This window comes from Plecotus auritus (genome assembly GCF_963455305.1).
Source record: "Plecotus auritus genome assembly, chromosome: 7".
NCBI classification, from domain to species: domain Eukaryota; kingdom Metazoa; phylum Chordata; class Mammalia; order Chiroptera; family Vespertilionidae; genus Plecotus; species Plecotus auritus.
In genome coordinates, this window is record NC_137774.1 from 10,248,693 (window position 1) to 10,261,944 (window position 13,252).

The 13,252-nt window shown below is 57.9% G+C and overlaps 1 protein-coding gene across 16 annotated transcripts in view; it reads left to right on the forward strand.

The window, feature by feature from the left end:
* SRCIN1 (SRC kinase signaling inhibitor 1) overlaps positions 1-13,252 on the forward strand; it is a 66,138-nt gene that overhangs the window by 47,592 nt on the left and 5,294 nt on the right. For 4 of the 16 annotated variants that reach the window (XM_080678559.1, XM_080678567.1, XM_080678569.1 and 1 more), the window contains 8 exons: positions 2,919-3,049; positions 3,211-3,358; positions 3,687-3,933; positions 4,393-4,627; positions 6,201-6,355; positions 6,647-6,799; positions 7,819-7,941; positions 10,453-11,343. In XM_080678559.1, coding sequence (XP_080534685.1) covers positions 2,919-3,049; positions 3,211-3,358; positions 3,687-3,933; positions 4,393-4,627; positions 6,201-6,355; positions 6,647-6,799; positions 7,819-7,941; positions 10,453-11,061 — 1,801 coding nt within the window. In that variant the 3' untranslated portion in view covers positions 11,062-11,343. Of the gene's footprint in view, positions 1-2,918; positions 3,050-3,210; positions 3,359-3,686; positions 3,934-4,392; positions 4,628-6,200; positions 6,356-6,646; positions 6,800-7,818; positions 7,942-10,452; positions 11,344-11,826; positions 11,974-13,252 lie in introns of those variants that run through there. The other 12 variants (XM_080678572.1, XM_080678566.1, XM_080678560.1 and 9 more) reach the window with 5 other exon arrangements.

A 13,252-nucleotide genomic window follows, 5' to 3' on the forward strand; every position in this document is an offset into this window, starting at 1 on the left:
TAATTGATTAGTGAGGGTAGCTGCTATAACAAATCATATAATGGTTCAAAAGTAATAGACATATCTTTCTTTCTCCTGGAACAGTATTGGGTGGGTTTTAGTGGAATGGCCCTCCTTCATGTAGTCCTTCAGGGACCTGGGCTAATGGAGATTTTGCCATCTTCAATATGTGCCTTCCAAGATCACCCCCAGGGTCATTGCCTTTCAGCCAACGTGAAGGGGGAAAGGGCACGGGAGAGCTCACATGGGAGGGTCTTGTGGGCCAGGCCTGGAAACAGGTTGTACCCCTTTCACTCATATGCCATTGGCTAAACCTCAGTCTATGGCCACTTCCAACTGCCTGGGAGGCTAGGAAATGTAGTCTGGTGTCTAAGCTGTTTGTCTATGTGTAGACTGGACATAATAATGGGTCCCACTCACAGGACTTGTTGTGAGAATTAAATAAGGCAGCAATTTCCAACCGGTGTGCTGCAAGAATTTTTAAAACATGCAATACCTGACTATTTAGTCAGGGGCACGGACTTATTTTTGGTTTGTTTTGTTTTGTTGTTAATTCTCACCTGCGGATATTTTTTCTGTTGATTTTCAAAGAGAGTGGAAGGGAGGGAGAGAGGGAGCAAGGGAGGGAGGGAGGGAAGGAGGGAGAGAGAGAGAGAGAGAGAGAAATACTGATGTGAGAGAGACACATTGATTGGTTGCCTCCCACACATGCCTTGACCAGGAATCGAACGCGAGACTCTTCAGTGCGAGGGCTGACTTCTTTTCCCTTGTCAAATAAAAAAATGACAACAGCCAACACAAAAACAGCCATCCGGCGTGAGTGGATCAAAATTATATCTATTTTTTGTCAGATCGGCAAAATAATGTATTTGTTGGTGTGCCACAGAATTTTAGTAATTGGTTTATGTGTGCCCTGAGATGAAAAAGGCTAAAACCCACTGCAATCAGGCAGTGAAAGGGAAGGGCTGAGCGTGGCCCCGGGCATGTGAGAAGTGCGTAGGACATGCTGGCGCTGTCCCTGGCCGTGCTGAGCCACAGGAATTCATCCCGGGCTCCAGCGCGGGCGGTCTTTTACCCGCGAGTTGGATGAAGATGTCGAAGGCATGCTGATAAGACTTGCTGATGACAGAGCTTTGAGGGCGAGCAAATCTGCTGGATGGTAGAACTGAGATTCAGAAGTTGTTTCCACTTGGACAGTGGAGCTGAAATCTAACAGATGGGATTTGGCAGGGATGCATGTAAAGTCCCGCATGTGGGTCAGGGATGTCAGTGACTCAAGCACAGAATTGAGGTGACCTACCCGGACAGCAGTTCTTTCTTTCTTGTTCCTTTTTTTTTTTTTTTTTTACCTTTTTGCAGGTCCCACTGAGATCAACAGTTCTTTCTTTCACTTAATCATTCCGTCCACAGTTATTTATTAGAAAGCTATTCTGCTCCGGGCACCCTGCCAGGTGCTGGGCATCGGCTATGACTAGAAGGCATGGCTCTGCCTGCCTGGCGCTGCACAGTCCAGCCCACAGGAGCCCCAGAGGCTGGGGGCAGGGCAGGATGCAGGCCCCCCACCTCAAGTATAAGGAGTAGAGGACAGGTTCCCATTGAGACTTGAGAACAAGTGTATTAGTCACATGCATATGTGTATGTGCACACATGTCTGTGGGCGCGCGCGCGTGTGTGTGTGTGTGCGCGCGTGTGTGTGTGTGTGGTTGAATGGAATGTTCTAAGCAGAGGAAATGGCATTAAAAAAGCCCAGAGATCACTCCTCAGCCTTTGGGCTAAGATCAAGTGTAGTATCTGTTCTTATCAGTTTCATATCTGATGCATCCTCTAGCCAAGGACAGTATATTAAATGGCTTTTTGGAGCAGGGAGACGGAATAGGAGCTTGCTCCATCCACTCCATGCATCGACCTGGTGTTGCAGTACCTCTGGGCATGGTGTGCGCGCACACATACACACACACACACACACACACACACAGCTCAGAGAGGGCAGCACATCCAAGGACCTCAGAGAGATTCTGGACGGTTCTAAACAGAAGCAAGAGAGACGAGAGCAAGAGATGTGGCTGGAAGGAAAAGAAGAGCAGTCCCCAGGGCCTGACCCCTTGCCACCCCTTTCCCGGCTGCATTCGCTTATTTAATGGTTACCATGGTTACCAGGAGGAAGGAACTCTTACCACCCCCATATGTCGGATGAGGAGGCTGAGGCCTGGAGAGAGTAGGTAGCTTGCCCAAGATCTCTCTGTGGGTATGGGCAGAGCTGGGATTGGGATTTGGGTCTGTCTGACTCTGGAGCCAAATTTTCAATGGCTACCCTCATGACCTTCCTGACTGCCTTGGAGAGTTTGGATTTTAGCCTCAGCACGATGGGATCCATTTAAGGTTCAACCCGGGGGAGGGGGGTGGTTTGGTCTGATTTACATTTTAGAAAGATGGGGGGTTTGAAACGACACAAGCTCAGCCTAAGCCCATTGAAAATCAGAAGAGGTTTTGTCCTCAAAGAAAGACGCTGAGCGTCTGGATCATTTGAGAAAAGGTAGGTGGACACGGCAGGGCCACCTTGCAGGAAAAGAGACCCCCTTGGGGCACGTGTAGCTGCCTCTCGCTCTCTGAAAGGCTGCCAAGCTCTCTGCGGCTTCCTTGGCAGGATGAGAATGGGAGGATGCAAGGTATAGGGAGGGAGAGTTGAGCTGATGTGGCTAAAGACCAGAACTTGACAAGGAGATGCAGGGGCCCCGTTAGGGAGCTCTTCTGAAGTCTCATCTCTGAGGTTTGGCATTTCCGATTTCACTTGGGCATGTGGCCTGGCGGATGGCTTTTCATTTTGATCTGCCTGGTGGCCTGGTTTCTTTCCAGCTGCCCAGTTTCAGGGGGCTGGGCTGGGGCCAGCAGGGGCTGAGAGGGTCTCTCTGTGGCTGCAGTGACCTGGAGAAGTCGGTGGAGAAGATCCAGAGGGACGTCTCCCACAACCACCGGCTGGTGCCGGGGCCCGAGCTGGAGGAGAAGGCGCTGGTGCTGAAACAGCTCGGGGAGACACTGACCGAGCTCAAGGGTGAGCCTGGGGGCCAGTGAATGTAGCACGTGGTCCAGGTGGGCGTCCCTGCTGCACCCCCCCAGTCTGTCCCCCCCACCTAAGCCCTGCCCTTTCTGCTGCCCATTCCCCCACTCCTCTGAGCTGCTCCCCCCTCAGCTCACTCCTCCCGGTGCCCTCAGCTCACTTCCCAGGCCTACAGAGCAAGATGCGGGTAGTGCTGCGTGTGGAGGTGGAGGCCGTGAAGTTCCTGAAGGAGGAGCCCCAGCGCCTGGATGGGCTGCTCAAGCGCTGCCGCGGGGTCACAGACATGCTGGCCCAGATCCAAAGGTCATTCTACCCCTTGCCTCTTACCTCTGACCTCTGACTTCCCACGGGGCCACACACTGGGCCCAGATTGGTGGATCAGCCTGACCCCTTATCCGGACTCCCCTTTTAAAGGCCATGGATGTCCAACTGGGCCTATACCCCAACTCTGACTTGTTAGAGGCTTGTCTGTCCCTAATGCTGGGTGCAGGCACTCCTCCCCAGGCCCTTGCCTCTGTCCTGGAAGACCCCAGAGCCCTTCCTACACCCTGCCTCCCTCAGGCCAGGCTTCCCTTCCATGGGCCCACCCCCCTGCTGGTCTCACAGCTGCTTCTAACTCTTCCAACCCCAGGCAAGTGGACGAGGGTGTGTGGCCACCCCCCAACAACCTCCTGAATCAGTCCCCTAAGAAGGTGACAGCTGAGACAGACTTCAACAAGAGCTTGGACTTTGAAATGCCACCCCCCAGCCCTCCGCTAAACCTCCATGAGCTGAGCGGACCAGCTGAGGGAGCCCCTTCTACCCCCAAGGGGGGCAACCCCACCAAAGGCCTGGACGCTCTTGGCAAGAGAAGCGTGGACAAGGCTGTGTCTGTTGAGGTACTGGGCCCGGGAAAGGGGGTCCGCGAGGCTCACACATTCTTCCCACCATCCTGGGTTGGAAGTGCCGATGTGGCATGGGTAATTTTTCCTGGTGAAGGAGGAAGTCTGAGAAGCATATTAAGGATAACATTCAGCCTACTAGTCAGAAAAACATATTACAAAGCCATAATAACCAAAGCAGTGTGGCGTTAGCATAAGAACAGACGATGTGATCAATGAAACAAAAGAGAATGTCCCGAAACAGGTCTAAGTATATCCAGAGAGTAGTCTATAAAGAAGGTAGCATGCTAGACTCATGGAGAAAGCTTGTAATATTCAAGGAGAAGTTCTCGGGTCTCCGGGGGGCTGGGCCAAATGTGGGGCTTCCTTTACCATTCCTTGCATGTGTGCCTGGGGGAAGGGGCTGAGGCCTTGGGGCAACCACTGTAGTCCTGACTCTTGCCCCCTCCTCTTAAGGCTGCTGAGCGGGACTGGGAGGAGAAGCGGGCGGCCCTCACCCAGTATAGCGCCAAGGACATCAATCGGCTGCTGGAGGAGACACAGGCGGAGCTGCTGAAGGCCATCCCTGACCTGGACTGTGCGAGCAAGGCCCACCCAGGCCCAGCCCCGACCCCTGACCACAAGCCCCCCAAGGTCCCCCACGGCCAGAAGGCAGCCCCCCGAACGGAACCCAGTGGCAGGAGGGGCTCAGGTACGGGGGAAGATAGGGGTGGGTGAGGGGCCCAGAGAAGGGAAGCTCCATCTTCAGAAGCTCTCAGGTTGATGGGGGAAGCGCGGGGGAGTGAGAATCCTTGTGATCAGGCTGTTGGAGAAGGGAGGTGCTGGGACATCAGCAGCCTGACCCTCAGTCACTGAAGGGAGGCGCAGAGTCTGGGTTAGAGCTGGACCCATCCAGGGCTTCCCCCATTGCCCTGACTGCTGCTGAGGGGACCACACAGGGAGGAGGAGCAAGTCCAGGCAGAGAGTCCTCTGTCTGTACCTCTGACCCAGCACGTGCCCTGAGCCAGGCTGTGCTGACATAGGGTGCATCGCTGATGGATACAGACATGGTTCCTGTGCTCCCAGCCCCCTACCCCAGCCCGTGAGCTCACAGGGGAGGCACAAATCTGAACCAGAAAGGACGATCATCATTCACTCATTTATTCATTCCTGCCACACACATATTTGCCAAGCACCTACTGTGAGCTAGGTGCTGGGAATAAGGAATAAGACACTGCTTGCTTTTAAGGAGCTTAAAATTTAGTGGGGGGACTGATACTAACATATATGTTTATCAAGCACTTACTATGTGACAAGAACCGTCCCAAACGCTTCCTACATATTAATTCTTACAATTTTGTAACGACCCCAGTGGTTATTCCCATCTTACAGATGAGGGCACTAAGCTCAGTGTGGTCCTGTCATCTGTCCCAGGCTGGTGTGTAAAGCAGAAGTAGGATGTGGTGCTAAGTGCGGTGGTGGAGGTGAGCTCTGGCATGGAGCAGGCCCAGAGGAGCCCTGGGAGGGCAGGAAGGGCTTCCCATGGGAGGGCTCTTCCCATTGGAATCTTGCAAACAAGGAGGTGCTTCCCTGGCCCGTGAGCGCGGGCATCCTAGGGAGAGGAAACAGCGTGTGCACATGCCTGAGGGTCCAGGCAAGGGAATGGCAAGCTGAGGCTGAACGATTGTCACGTGCAGCGGGTGCTGGGACAAGGAGGTTGGATGTGGTTTTGGGTAATGGGGAGCCACGGAGGATCAAAGGCAGAGGAATGTCAAGTGTGACTGACTTCTCTGCACGTTGCCCTGGAAACAGTCCCCACCAGCAGAAAAATTAGGGGGAGAGCCTGGTGGGCAGGGCCAGGTTCTTGCAATAGGAATTGTTCTCTCTGGATGGAAAAGGACACAGATCCAGACCAGGGCAGGGCTGCGGGGCAGGTGGGAAAGAGGTGAAGTACAACAGCATTTCTCAAACTCGAATGCGTACCTGAAATCACCTGAGGATCCGCCCAACTCTGGCTTCTGATCCAGCGGCTCTGGGTGGGGCCTGAGCTTCTGCATTTCTAACAAGCTCCCAGATGCTCCGCTGCTGCTGGTCCATGCACCACACGTTGAGTATGGAGGGATGAGGAGTGATGGGGCTTGGGGCTGGATTGCAGGGGGAGGTGAGAGAGGAGGAGGAGGGGCCTGTGTCCTTTTCCCTCCTGCTTGGAGGAGGAAGCAAAGTCTATCCCCTTGGAGTCAGATGTGGCACGGGTCCCCTGACCTCCAGCCCCTTGGCTGCTGCAGATGAGCTGACGGTGCCCCGGTATCGCACAGAGAAGCCCTCCAAGTCACCCCCGCCTCCCCCTCCCCGCCGGAGCTTCCCCTCCTCCCACGGCCTGACCACCACACGCACCGGAGAGGTTGTGGTCACCAGCAAGAAGGACTCGACTTTCATCAAGGTACCACCCCACCTGGGGCAGGGGATGAGGGGGTTGAGTTAGGGGGATGCCTGAAGTGACCTCCAGAGATCCTCCGGGCGGTCCCCTCTCTCAGAGGAAGTGGGAGGGAAGAAGAAGCTGGCCAATGGGGACTCCACTTCTGGCTTGGGCTTCCCCCAGGGGAAGGGGCCACCCTGGGAGGATGAGGAGCCAGGGCAGGTGGGAGATGGTCTAGAGCCCATGGGGCCTAGGAGGTGAGCTGATGCTGGAGGCGGGGCAGAGCCTGGTCTTGATGGGGCCTGGGCCTTGCAGAAGGCCGAGTCCGAGGAGCTGGAGGTGCAAAAACCCCAAGTGAAGCTGCGCCGGACCGTGTCCGAGGTGGCCCGCCCGGCCTCCACGCCACCTATCATGGCCTCTGCCATCAAGGACGAGGACGACGAGGACCGCATCATCGCGGAGCTGGAGGTGGGTCAGACCTGCTCCCTTTCCCTGCCAAGCTGACCCTGGGGTGAGGTGGCTGGACTAGGACAGGGGTTGGACTCTCGGGCTTCCCGCTGGGTGCTGGCCTGTTCGGGACCCCAAGAAGTTGCCTCGATTTTTCTCTCCATTGTAAAGTGTGTGTGTGTGGGGGGGGGGGGGATGGGGGGGGGTCCTAAAGTCTCTCCTTTCAGGTTTGGGTTTTTTAAAGTTATTTTTATATGTTTTTATTGATTTCAGAGAGAGGAAGGGAGAGGGAGAGAGAGAGAAACATCAATGATGAGAGAGAATCATTGATCAGCTGCCTCCTGCACGCCCTCTACTGGGGATGAGCCCCAAACCTGGGCTTGTGCCCTGACCAGGAATCAAACTGTGACCTCCTGGTTCAGTGGTCGGTAAACTCATTAGTCAACAGAGCCAAATATCAACAGGACAACGATTGAAATTTCTTTGGAGAGCCAAATTTTTTAAACTTAAACTTCTTCTAATGCCACTTCTTCAAAATAGACTCGCCCAGGCCGTGGTATTTTGTGGAAGAGCCACACTCAAGGGGCCAAAGAGCCGCATGTGGCTTGCGAGCCGCAGTTTGCCAACCACTGTCCTGGTTCATGGGTTAATGCTCAACCACTGAGCCACACCGGCCGGGCAAGGTTTTTGATTTCAGTCTTTGTGAACCACCCCCAACTGCCCTGAGACCCCTCCCTGTGCTCTGAGACCCCCACCCTTGAATGTTCTTCGAACATTTAATGCCCTTAATGCCCAAGTCACTCAGACTCAGTGTTCTCAGCCCCCTCCCTGAGTGGCCGGAGACCCTGGACTCCCAGGGCTTCTGGAGACACATGGGAGGGCAGAGTGGCCAGCAACTGTTGTGAGGGGCCAAGGAATGAAGCTGGGATCCCAGTGCCAGCCCAGGCCCCCCTTCCTGTGGTGCCTGAGCCGTAGACCAGCACCTCCACTGTCCTCCCTGTGCGCCTCCTCCAAACGTTCCCCCACTTTCTGCTCCCCAGGTGTTTGAGAGAAGCTCAGTGGCTTCCCTCCCCCCCACGCCCTGCCGCCAGCCGATCCCTACCTTGCTGCCCCCCCAGGACTCAGGGCCCCCCGGGGGCTCAGCCCCAGGCCCCACATGGAAGGTAACAGGCTGCCCCCACCTCTCACGGCGCTTCTTCTGCCTGTGCCTCCACAGCTTCCTCTCTTCACCTGTCACGCTAACCTGCTAAGATGCCAGTCACATCCCTGGGTCCCCACCACTGCCACAGCCTCACCCACCTGGACTGCCCCCTCCCCCTCCAAGGACCGGTGCACAACCCTTCCTTCCATCCCTGGACTCCAGCAGCCTGGCGGCCAGAGGCCCCTTGGGTCTGCTTTTTCTTACAGGCCTCATTCTGGGCGGCCCATGGTGGTCTGGGTATTTTGTACCAATCGCGGCCTGAGCTGAGGTCTGGCCTGGGTTTTGTGTCCGTCCAAGATGGGAGTTTGGACCTTGTTCACTAGATGACTTTAAGTCCAACTCAAAATCTGACTTTGTCCTGAGCCCTTGTCGAAGTCTCCGCCATGCCCCCTACCCTGCTGCCTCCTGTCCCCGTCCTCTGCTGCCTGTGCCCGGCGGGGGCTTCATTTCTCCCACAATAGGTCTGGCACCTGGAGTGGTTCAAGGCCCTCTCAGGCCTCTGGCCCCATCTTGCCCTCTTGGTCAGGGAGCTTGGAATGGAAGAAACCCACACCCTTCCTTGGCTGCTGGCTCCGTATCGTTCAGCATTTGGGAAGTTCTTCTTTCTCTCTAACTTCAGTCCTTGCTGCTGTCCCGCTGCACTTACTCCCTTTTCACTCTTTCTCGGGAACCTGGGGGTGCACTTGCTGTCGGCACCCGTGGGGGACTGTGCCTCGGGAGGGCAACCTGGAGGGTGGACTGGGAGTCTCTCCCTCTGCTCAGTCACTGTAGGGCAGAAGGGCCTCCACGCTGGGCGGGCAGCCTCCAATGCACACAGGCTCGCCTGCCTCGTCTGGTCCCTTTGGCCCACAGTGGGCTCCATGCTGGCCACCGCCTGATTTCTGGCCTGGCTTGAGGCCTGGTGGTGCTTTGTCTCCCTGGCCAGGGGGAGCAGACGGGCACCAGATGGGTGGACAGTGCTGTCTGCTGGGTACAGGATGGACACAGAGCCGTCCGAGGAGCCGTCTGGGGATGAGCAGTATGGAAGGGCTGCCCCTTCGGCACCCAGCCCCTGCTCCTTTCTGGCTCGGAGCCAATCCGGAAGGGGCCCAGTGGGCAAAGCCCCTCCGAGGGCCTTGGGGGCCTGGCTCGCCCTCTGCATCCCGAGGCATCATCGGGCAGTGGAGCCGGGCAGGCCTGGGTCACCCTCTCTGCCTTCCTAGTCTGCACCCCCATCTTCAGGTAAGCAGGTGGCAGGGCTGGCGGGAGGGAGGCTGGGGAACCCTGCTGCCCCCCGCCCCCAAATGTTCCCTATGGCTCCTTTGAGTGGAAAGAGCGCTGGACGTGGAGTCAGACTACCTGGGTTCAAATCCTGGCGCTGCCACTAACTAGCTGTGGGTAAATGACCTTGAGTGAATCACATGACCCTCCCCAGCCTTGGTTTCTCCATTGTGAAGAAGATGAGAGCCACGTGGTGGGTTACAGTAGGGATTAAAGGCGAAGGCGTGCGTGACAGAGCCTGGCACAAAACTGGCGCTCAGAATTAGACCAGGGCTCACTCGGTTTTGGGGGGGGTGTCTCTGTGGCCCCTCCAAAGCCAAAGCGAGGGATGTTCACACCGAAGCAGGTGCTCTAGCTTTGCACGAGCCTGTGTGCAGCAGAGGGACTTGGTCCAGCCGAGCTCCCCCGTCCCCCCTCGTGGCGGCGAAACCCTTGGAGGAAGTTCTGAAAGTTGGGGGTGGGGGGACCAGGAGTCTCTGGCCTGTGATGAGGATGAGAGCCCACCCCTCGGAAGCCAGAAGCCAACATCTGGTCTTCACCCACACAGGCTGCTGGTGTCTGTCCTTCAGTTCAATCCAGCAAACAGCTGGTGTTTATCCAGCACTTGCAGGGTGCCCGCCCTGTGCTGAGCCATGCCCACGTGAGCTCACTGACTCTCCGCCCGCCCCTCATATTGCTGTCCCGGTGCACGGGTGGGCAAACTCAGGGGAGTGCCTGGGAGAGCTGCTCCTTCCAGGACTCAGCGTGGGCCAGGAGAAGTCAGCTTGTGTCTGTGCTTCTAGGTAGACTGACACCTCTGCCAGAAAGTGGGAGGCTGGAGGTGCGGTGGAAAGAGGCCTGATTTCTCGTCCCAGCTTTGCCTCTAATTCAGCCGTGGGCAAACTATGGCCCGCGGGCCGGATCCAGCTGTTCTATCCGGTTCTCTTGCTCTCCCTTCCGCTCCTTTACTTTGAATTTATATTAGTTCACACAAACACTCCATCCATGCTTTGGTTCCGGCCCTCTGGTCCAGTTTAAGAACCCATTGTGGCCCTCGAGTCAAAAAGTTTGCCCACCCCTGAATTGCTACTTAACTCGGGCCCCTCCCCTGCCTCAGTTTCCCCCTCTATGGAAGAAAGGGGCTGGGCTCACCCATCGTCTAACCCCCCCTTCCCCGATCCGGTGGTTTGGTTTGCAGGGATCATATTCTCCCTCATCTTTCTTCTCCCCCCAGGCGGCCCTGGGTGCCAGGGCCTTGTGCATCCCCCGGATCATCTTGACGGAGTGTGCCCCCAACCCTCCCTCCCCACCAGAGGCCAGGCTTGAGGAACCCGGTCCCAGAACGACCCCCACCCCGAGACCCCGGACCCTGGTTGGCAGTGGGAGGGCCCCGCCAGAGGTGGTGGCCGAGGCTTCCAGGCCCCGCAGCAGCCTGATGCCCGAGAAGGCAGGGACACCTCTGAAGAGACGGGGGACAGGGGGCTACAGTCCAGGAGAGGGAGGAGCCAGGGTCCCCTGTTCTCGGGGACCAGCCCCAGACAGAACTCAAGAGCCCTCCGCTGCTGAGACGCACCCAGAGGAGACCCCCAAGGACTCTGGACACGATGCCCAAACTGGAAGCGGGAAGTGTAAGGGCCAGCCTGGCGCTGGCCTCGGCTGCACAGTGCGGGGTGCCACCACCCAGCGGATGGACGGCCCGGAAGAGACGCTCCGGGAGCTGGAAGCCACGCTGAGCCAGATGGGCACGGCCCCCTCCGAGAGGCTTCCTGGCAGCCTCCCACCCCTGCCCCCCAGGCCCAAGGTGGCTGGCTGCCTCCTCCCCTGTTCTCCTCTCCTGCCTTAATGCTCCAGTCTCTCCGTCTTCAGAGCTGGAGGGAGTTGGGGGCTGCAGGAGCACCCAGACGGCCCCCTTCTCCCACTGGCCTTCCCTCGGCTCCTGCCACCCTCCTGGGAGCCTGGCGCTGCCGGGCAGGACTTGCAGGCTGAGCCCGAGGAGGCTGGGAAGCTGGCCTCCCAGGGACCAGCCCATCCAGGCCTGGCAGGAACCAGGGCCTCTCTGCTCTGTATCTGTAAACCCACAAATAAAGTGCTCTTTCTCTTTTCCATCCTCCCCCCCGCCCCCCCGCTCCTGTGTGACTCTTTCTGTCTCTGTGGTTCTCTGCCTGTGGACTCCCAGAGCCCTTCTGGGCAGGCCTGGTACCTCGAGTGGTTCAAGGGGGCTGGACTGGTCCATCTCTAGGGAGTCTGCACCCCCATCCTCCCACTGGGAGGAGATGTGGGCTTGGGGCTGCCAATCCCGCTCCGTTTGCCATTATAAAGACCCCCCCACCCCCCATCTCAGGCCTGCTCTCCTGGGCTCAGGATGGGGCCCCTTGCTGGGAGTGGGGATGTTACTAGGGACTCTCATGTTAGAAGTGGCTCCCCCAGGGCATGCCAGCTGCCTCTGGGCTATCCAAGGAAACCACCAAAGAGTTCTCACTGGGAGCAGAGTGGTTAGGAACCTAGCAGGTACCCCTGTCACCTCTCCTCAGGGAGGCCTTAGCCCCGCCCAGTGCCTGGGGCTCCTGTATGCCCCCCCCCCCACCTGACCCTGCTCTTCTTCCTGCAGAGTGGCGGAGGCAGCGTGCCGCCCATGAAGGTGGTGACTCCAGGGGCCTCTAGGCTGAAGGCAGCCCAGGGCCAGGCCGGCAGCCCCGACAAAGGCAAGCATGGCAAGCAGAGGGCCGAGTACATGAGGATCCAGGCCCAGCAGCAGGTAAGGTGGACACCACGGGGACAGGACCTCGGCCCCAGCCCGTCCCCGCCCCCGCCCCTGCAGCGCTGTGTGCTCCTGTTGTGTGCTGGCCACCTCCTGCCATTGTCCCTGTGGTCACCTTCCCACCCGATGCCCAGAGAGGCCCCCCTGCCAGGCCCGCCCCAGCAGCCCCCTGAGCCATCTCCTCTCTCCTCTCCCCAGTCCCAGGGCTCTGGATCTGGGTTAGAAGTTGGGCTCCCAGCCAGGCCCCTCCCCCGCGCCGGCCCTCACACAGGGCCAGAGAGAGCCCTCTCCCCAGCTGCTTCCGCAGGAGGGGCAGCGCGTAGACTCCTGTCCCCACCAGCCCCAAGGATGGGGTCCTTCTAAGACCTGGCCTGCCCTGGGGTGTGGGAGGGGGACTTAGATGCCCCTTAACCTTCTGCCACTCCCCTCTTCTCCACTGCCTTCTCTCCACTCTCAGTCCCGCCTGCTCTGTGGGACCCCACCCCCCAAGTCTCACTTCGGCCTCCCTCTTAGCTCCCGGGCCATCTCCCAGCTGAGGGAGAAACCAGCTTGCACCTGCGGCTCAGCCTGGCGCTTGGGTTTCAGTGTGTTCTCATGGACATCGGGTGGGCGGGGCGGAAGGAGAGAGACCTCATCCCCAGATGGGAAGGAGCGGCAGGGGTGTTTCACCCTCTTTCAGATTCGGTTCGCAGCCGTGGGGTGTAAAGTGGACCTCACCGTGGGTGTTTCTGCCCTGTGGTCCCCGGGTGGCTGGCTCAGAGGTGCAGGGTGGCCCCTGGGCCTAGATGTTGAGAGGCCTTTAGGGCCCTTGTTTGGTTCCGTGACTATTTCTCAGCAGGTCCCGGATGCCAGGCCTGTTCTGGGTGGTTGGGGTTGTGAAATGTCCAGATGCTGTGACATAAAGAAGGTTCTAGGCTCAGAGGCAGGAGGTTAGAAATGGGTGAGTCCAGCCGCCTCCTTTACAGCTGAGGGGACAGCTCAGAGATGGAAAGGGACTCACAGGGGTGCAGAGCAAGGTGAGTTAGAGCCAGGACTGGCACCCAGGAACCCCAAAGTCATTCCCACCTCACAGCCGGGAAATGGGGGTTCTGAGATGGTACAGTAGTGCCCGATGCTACAGAGAAATCGGAGACACAATTGAGAAAAACCCCTTGGATGTTGTGCTCAGGATCCAGGGATGGCATGGTGGCCAGAATCCCAGGGGTGCAAGGACCTGGGTCTTAGTGCACCTGTGAGCCTGTGGACAGCCCCTCCTCTCCGAGGGCTGGGAACTCCG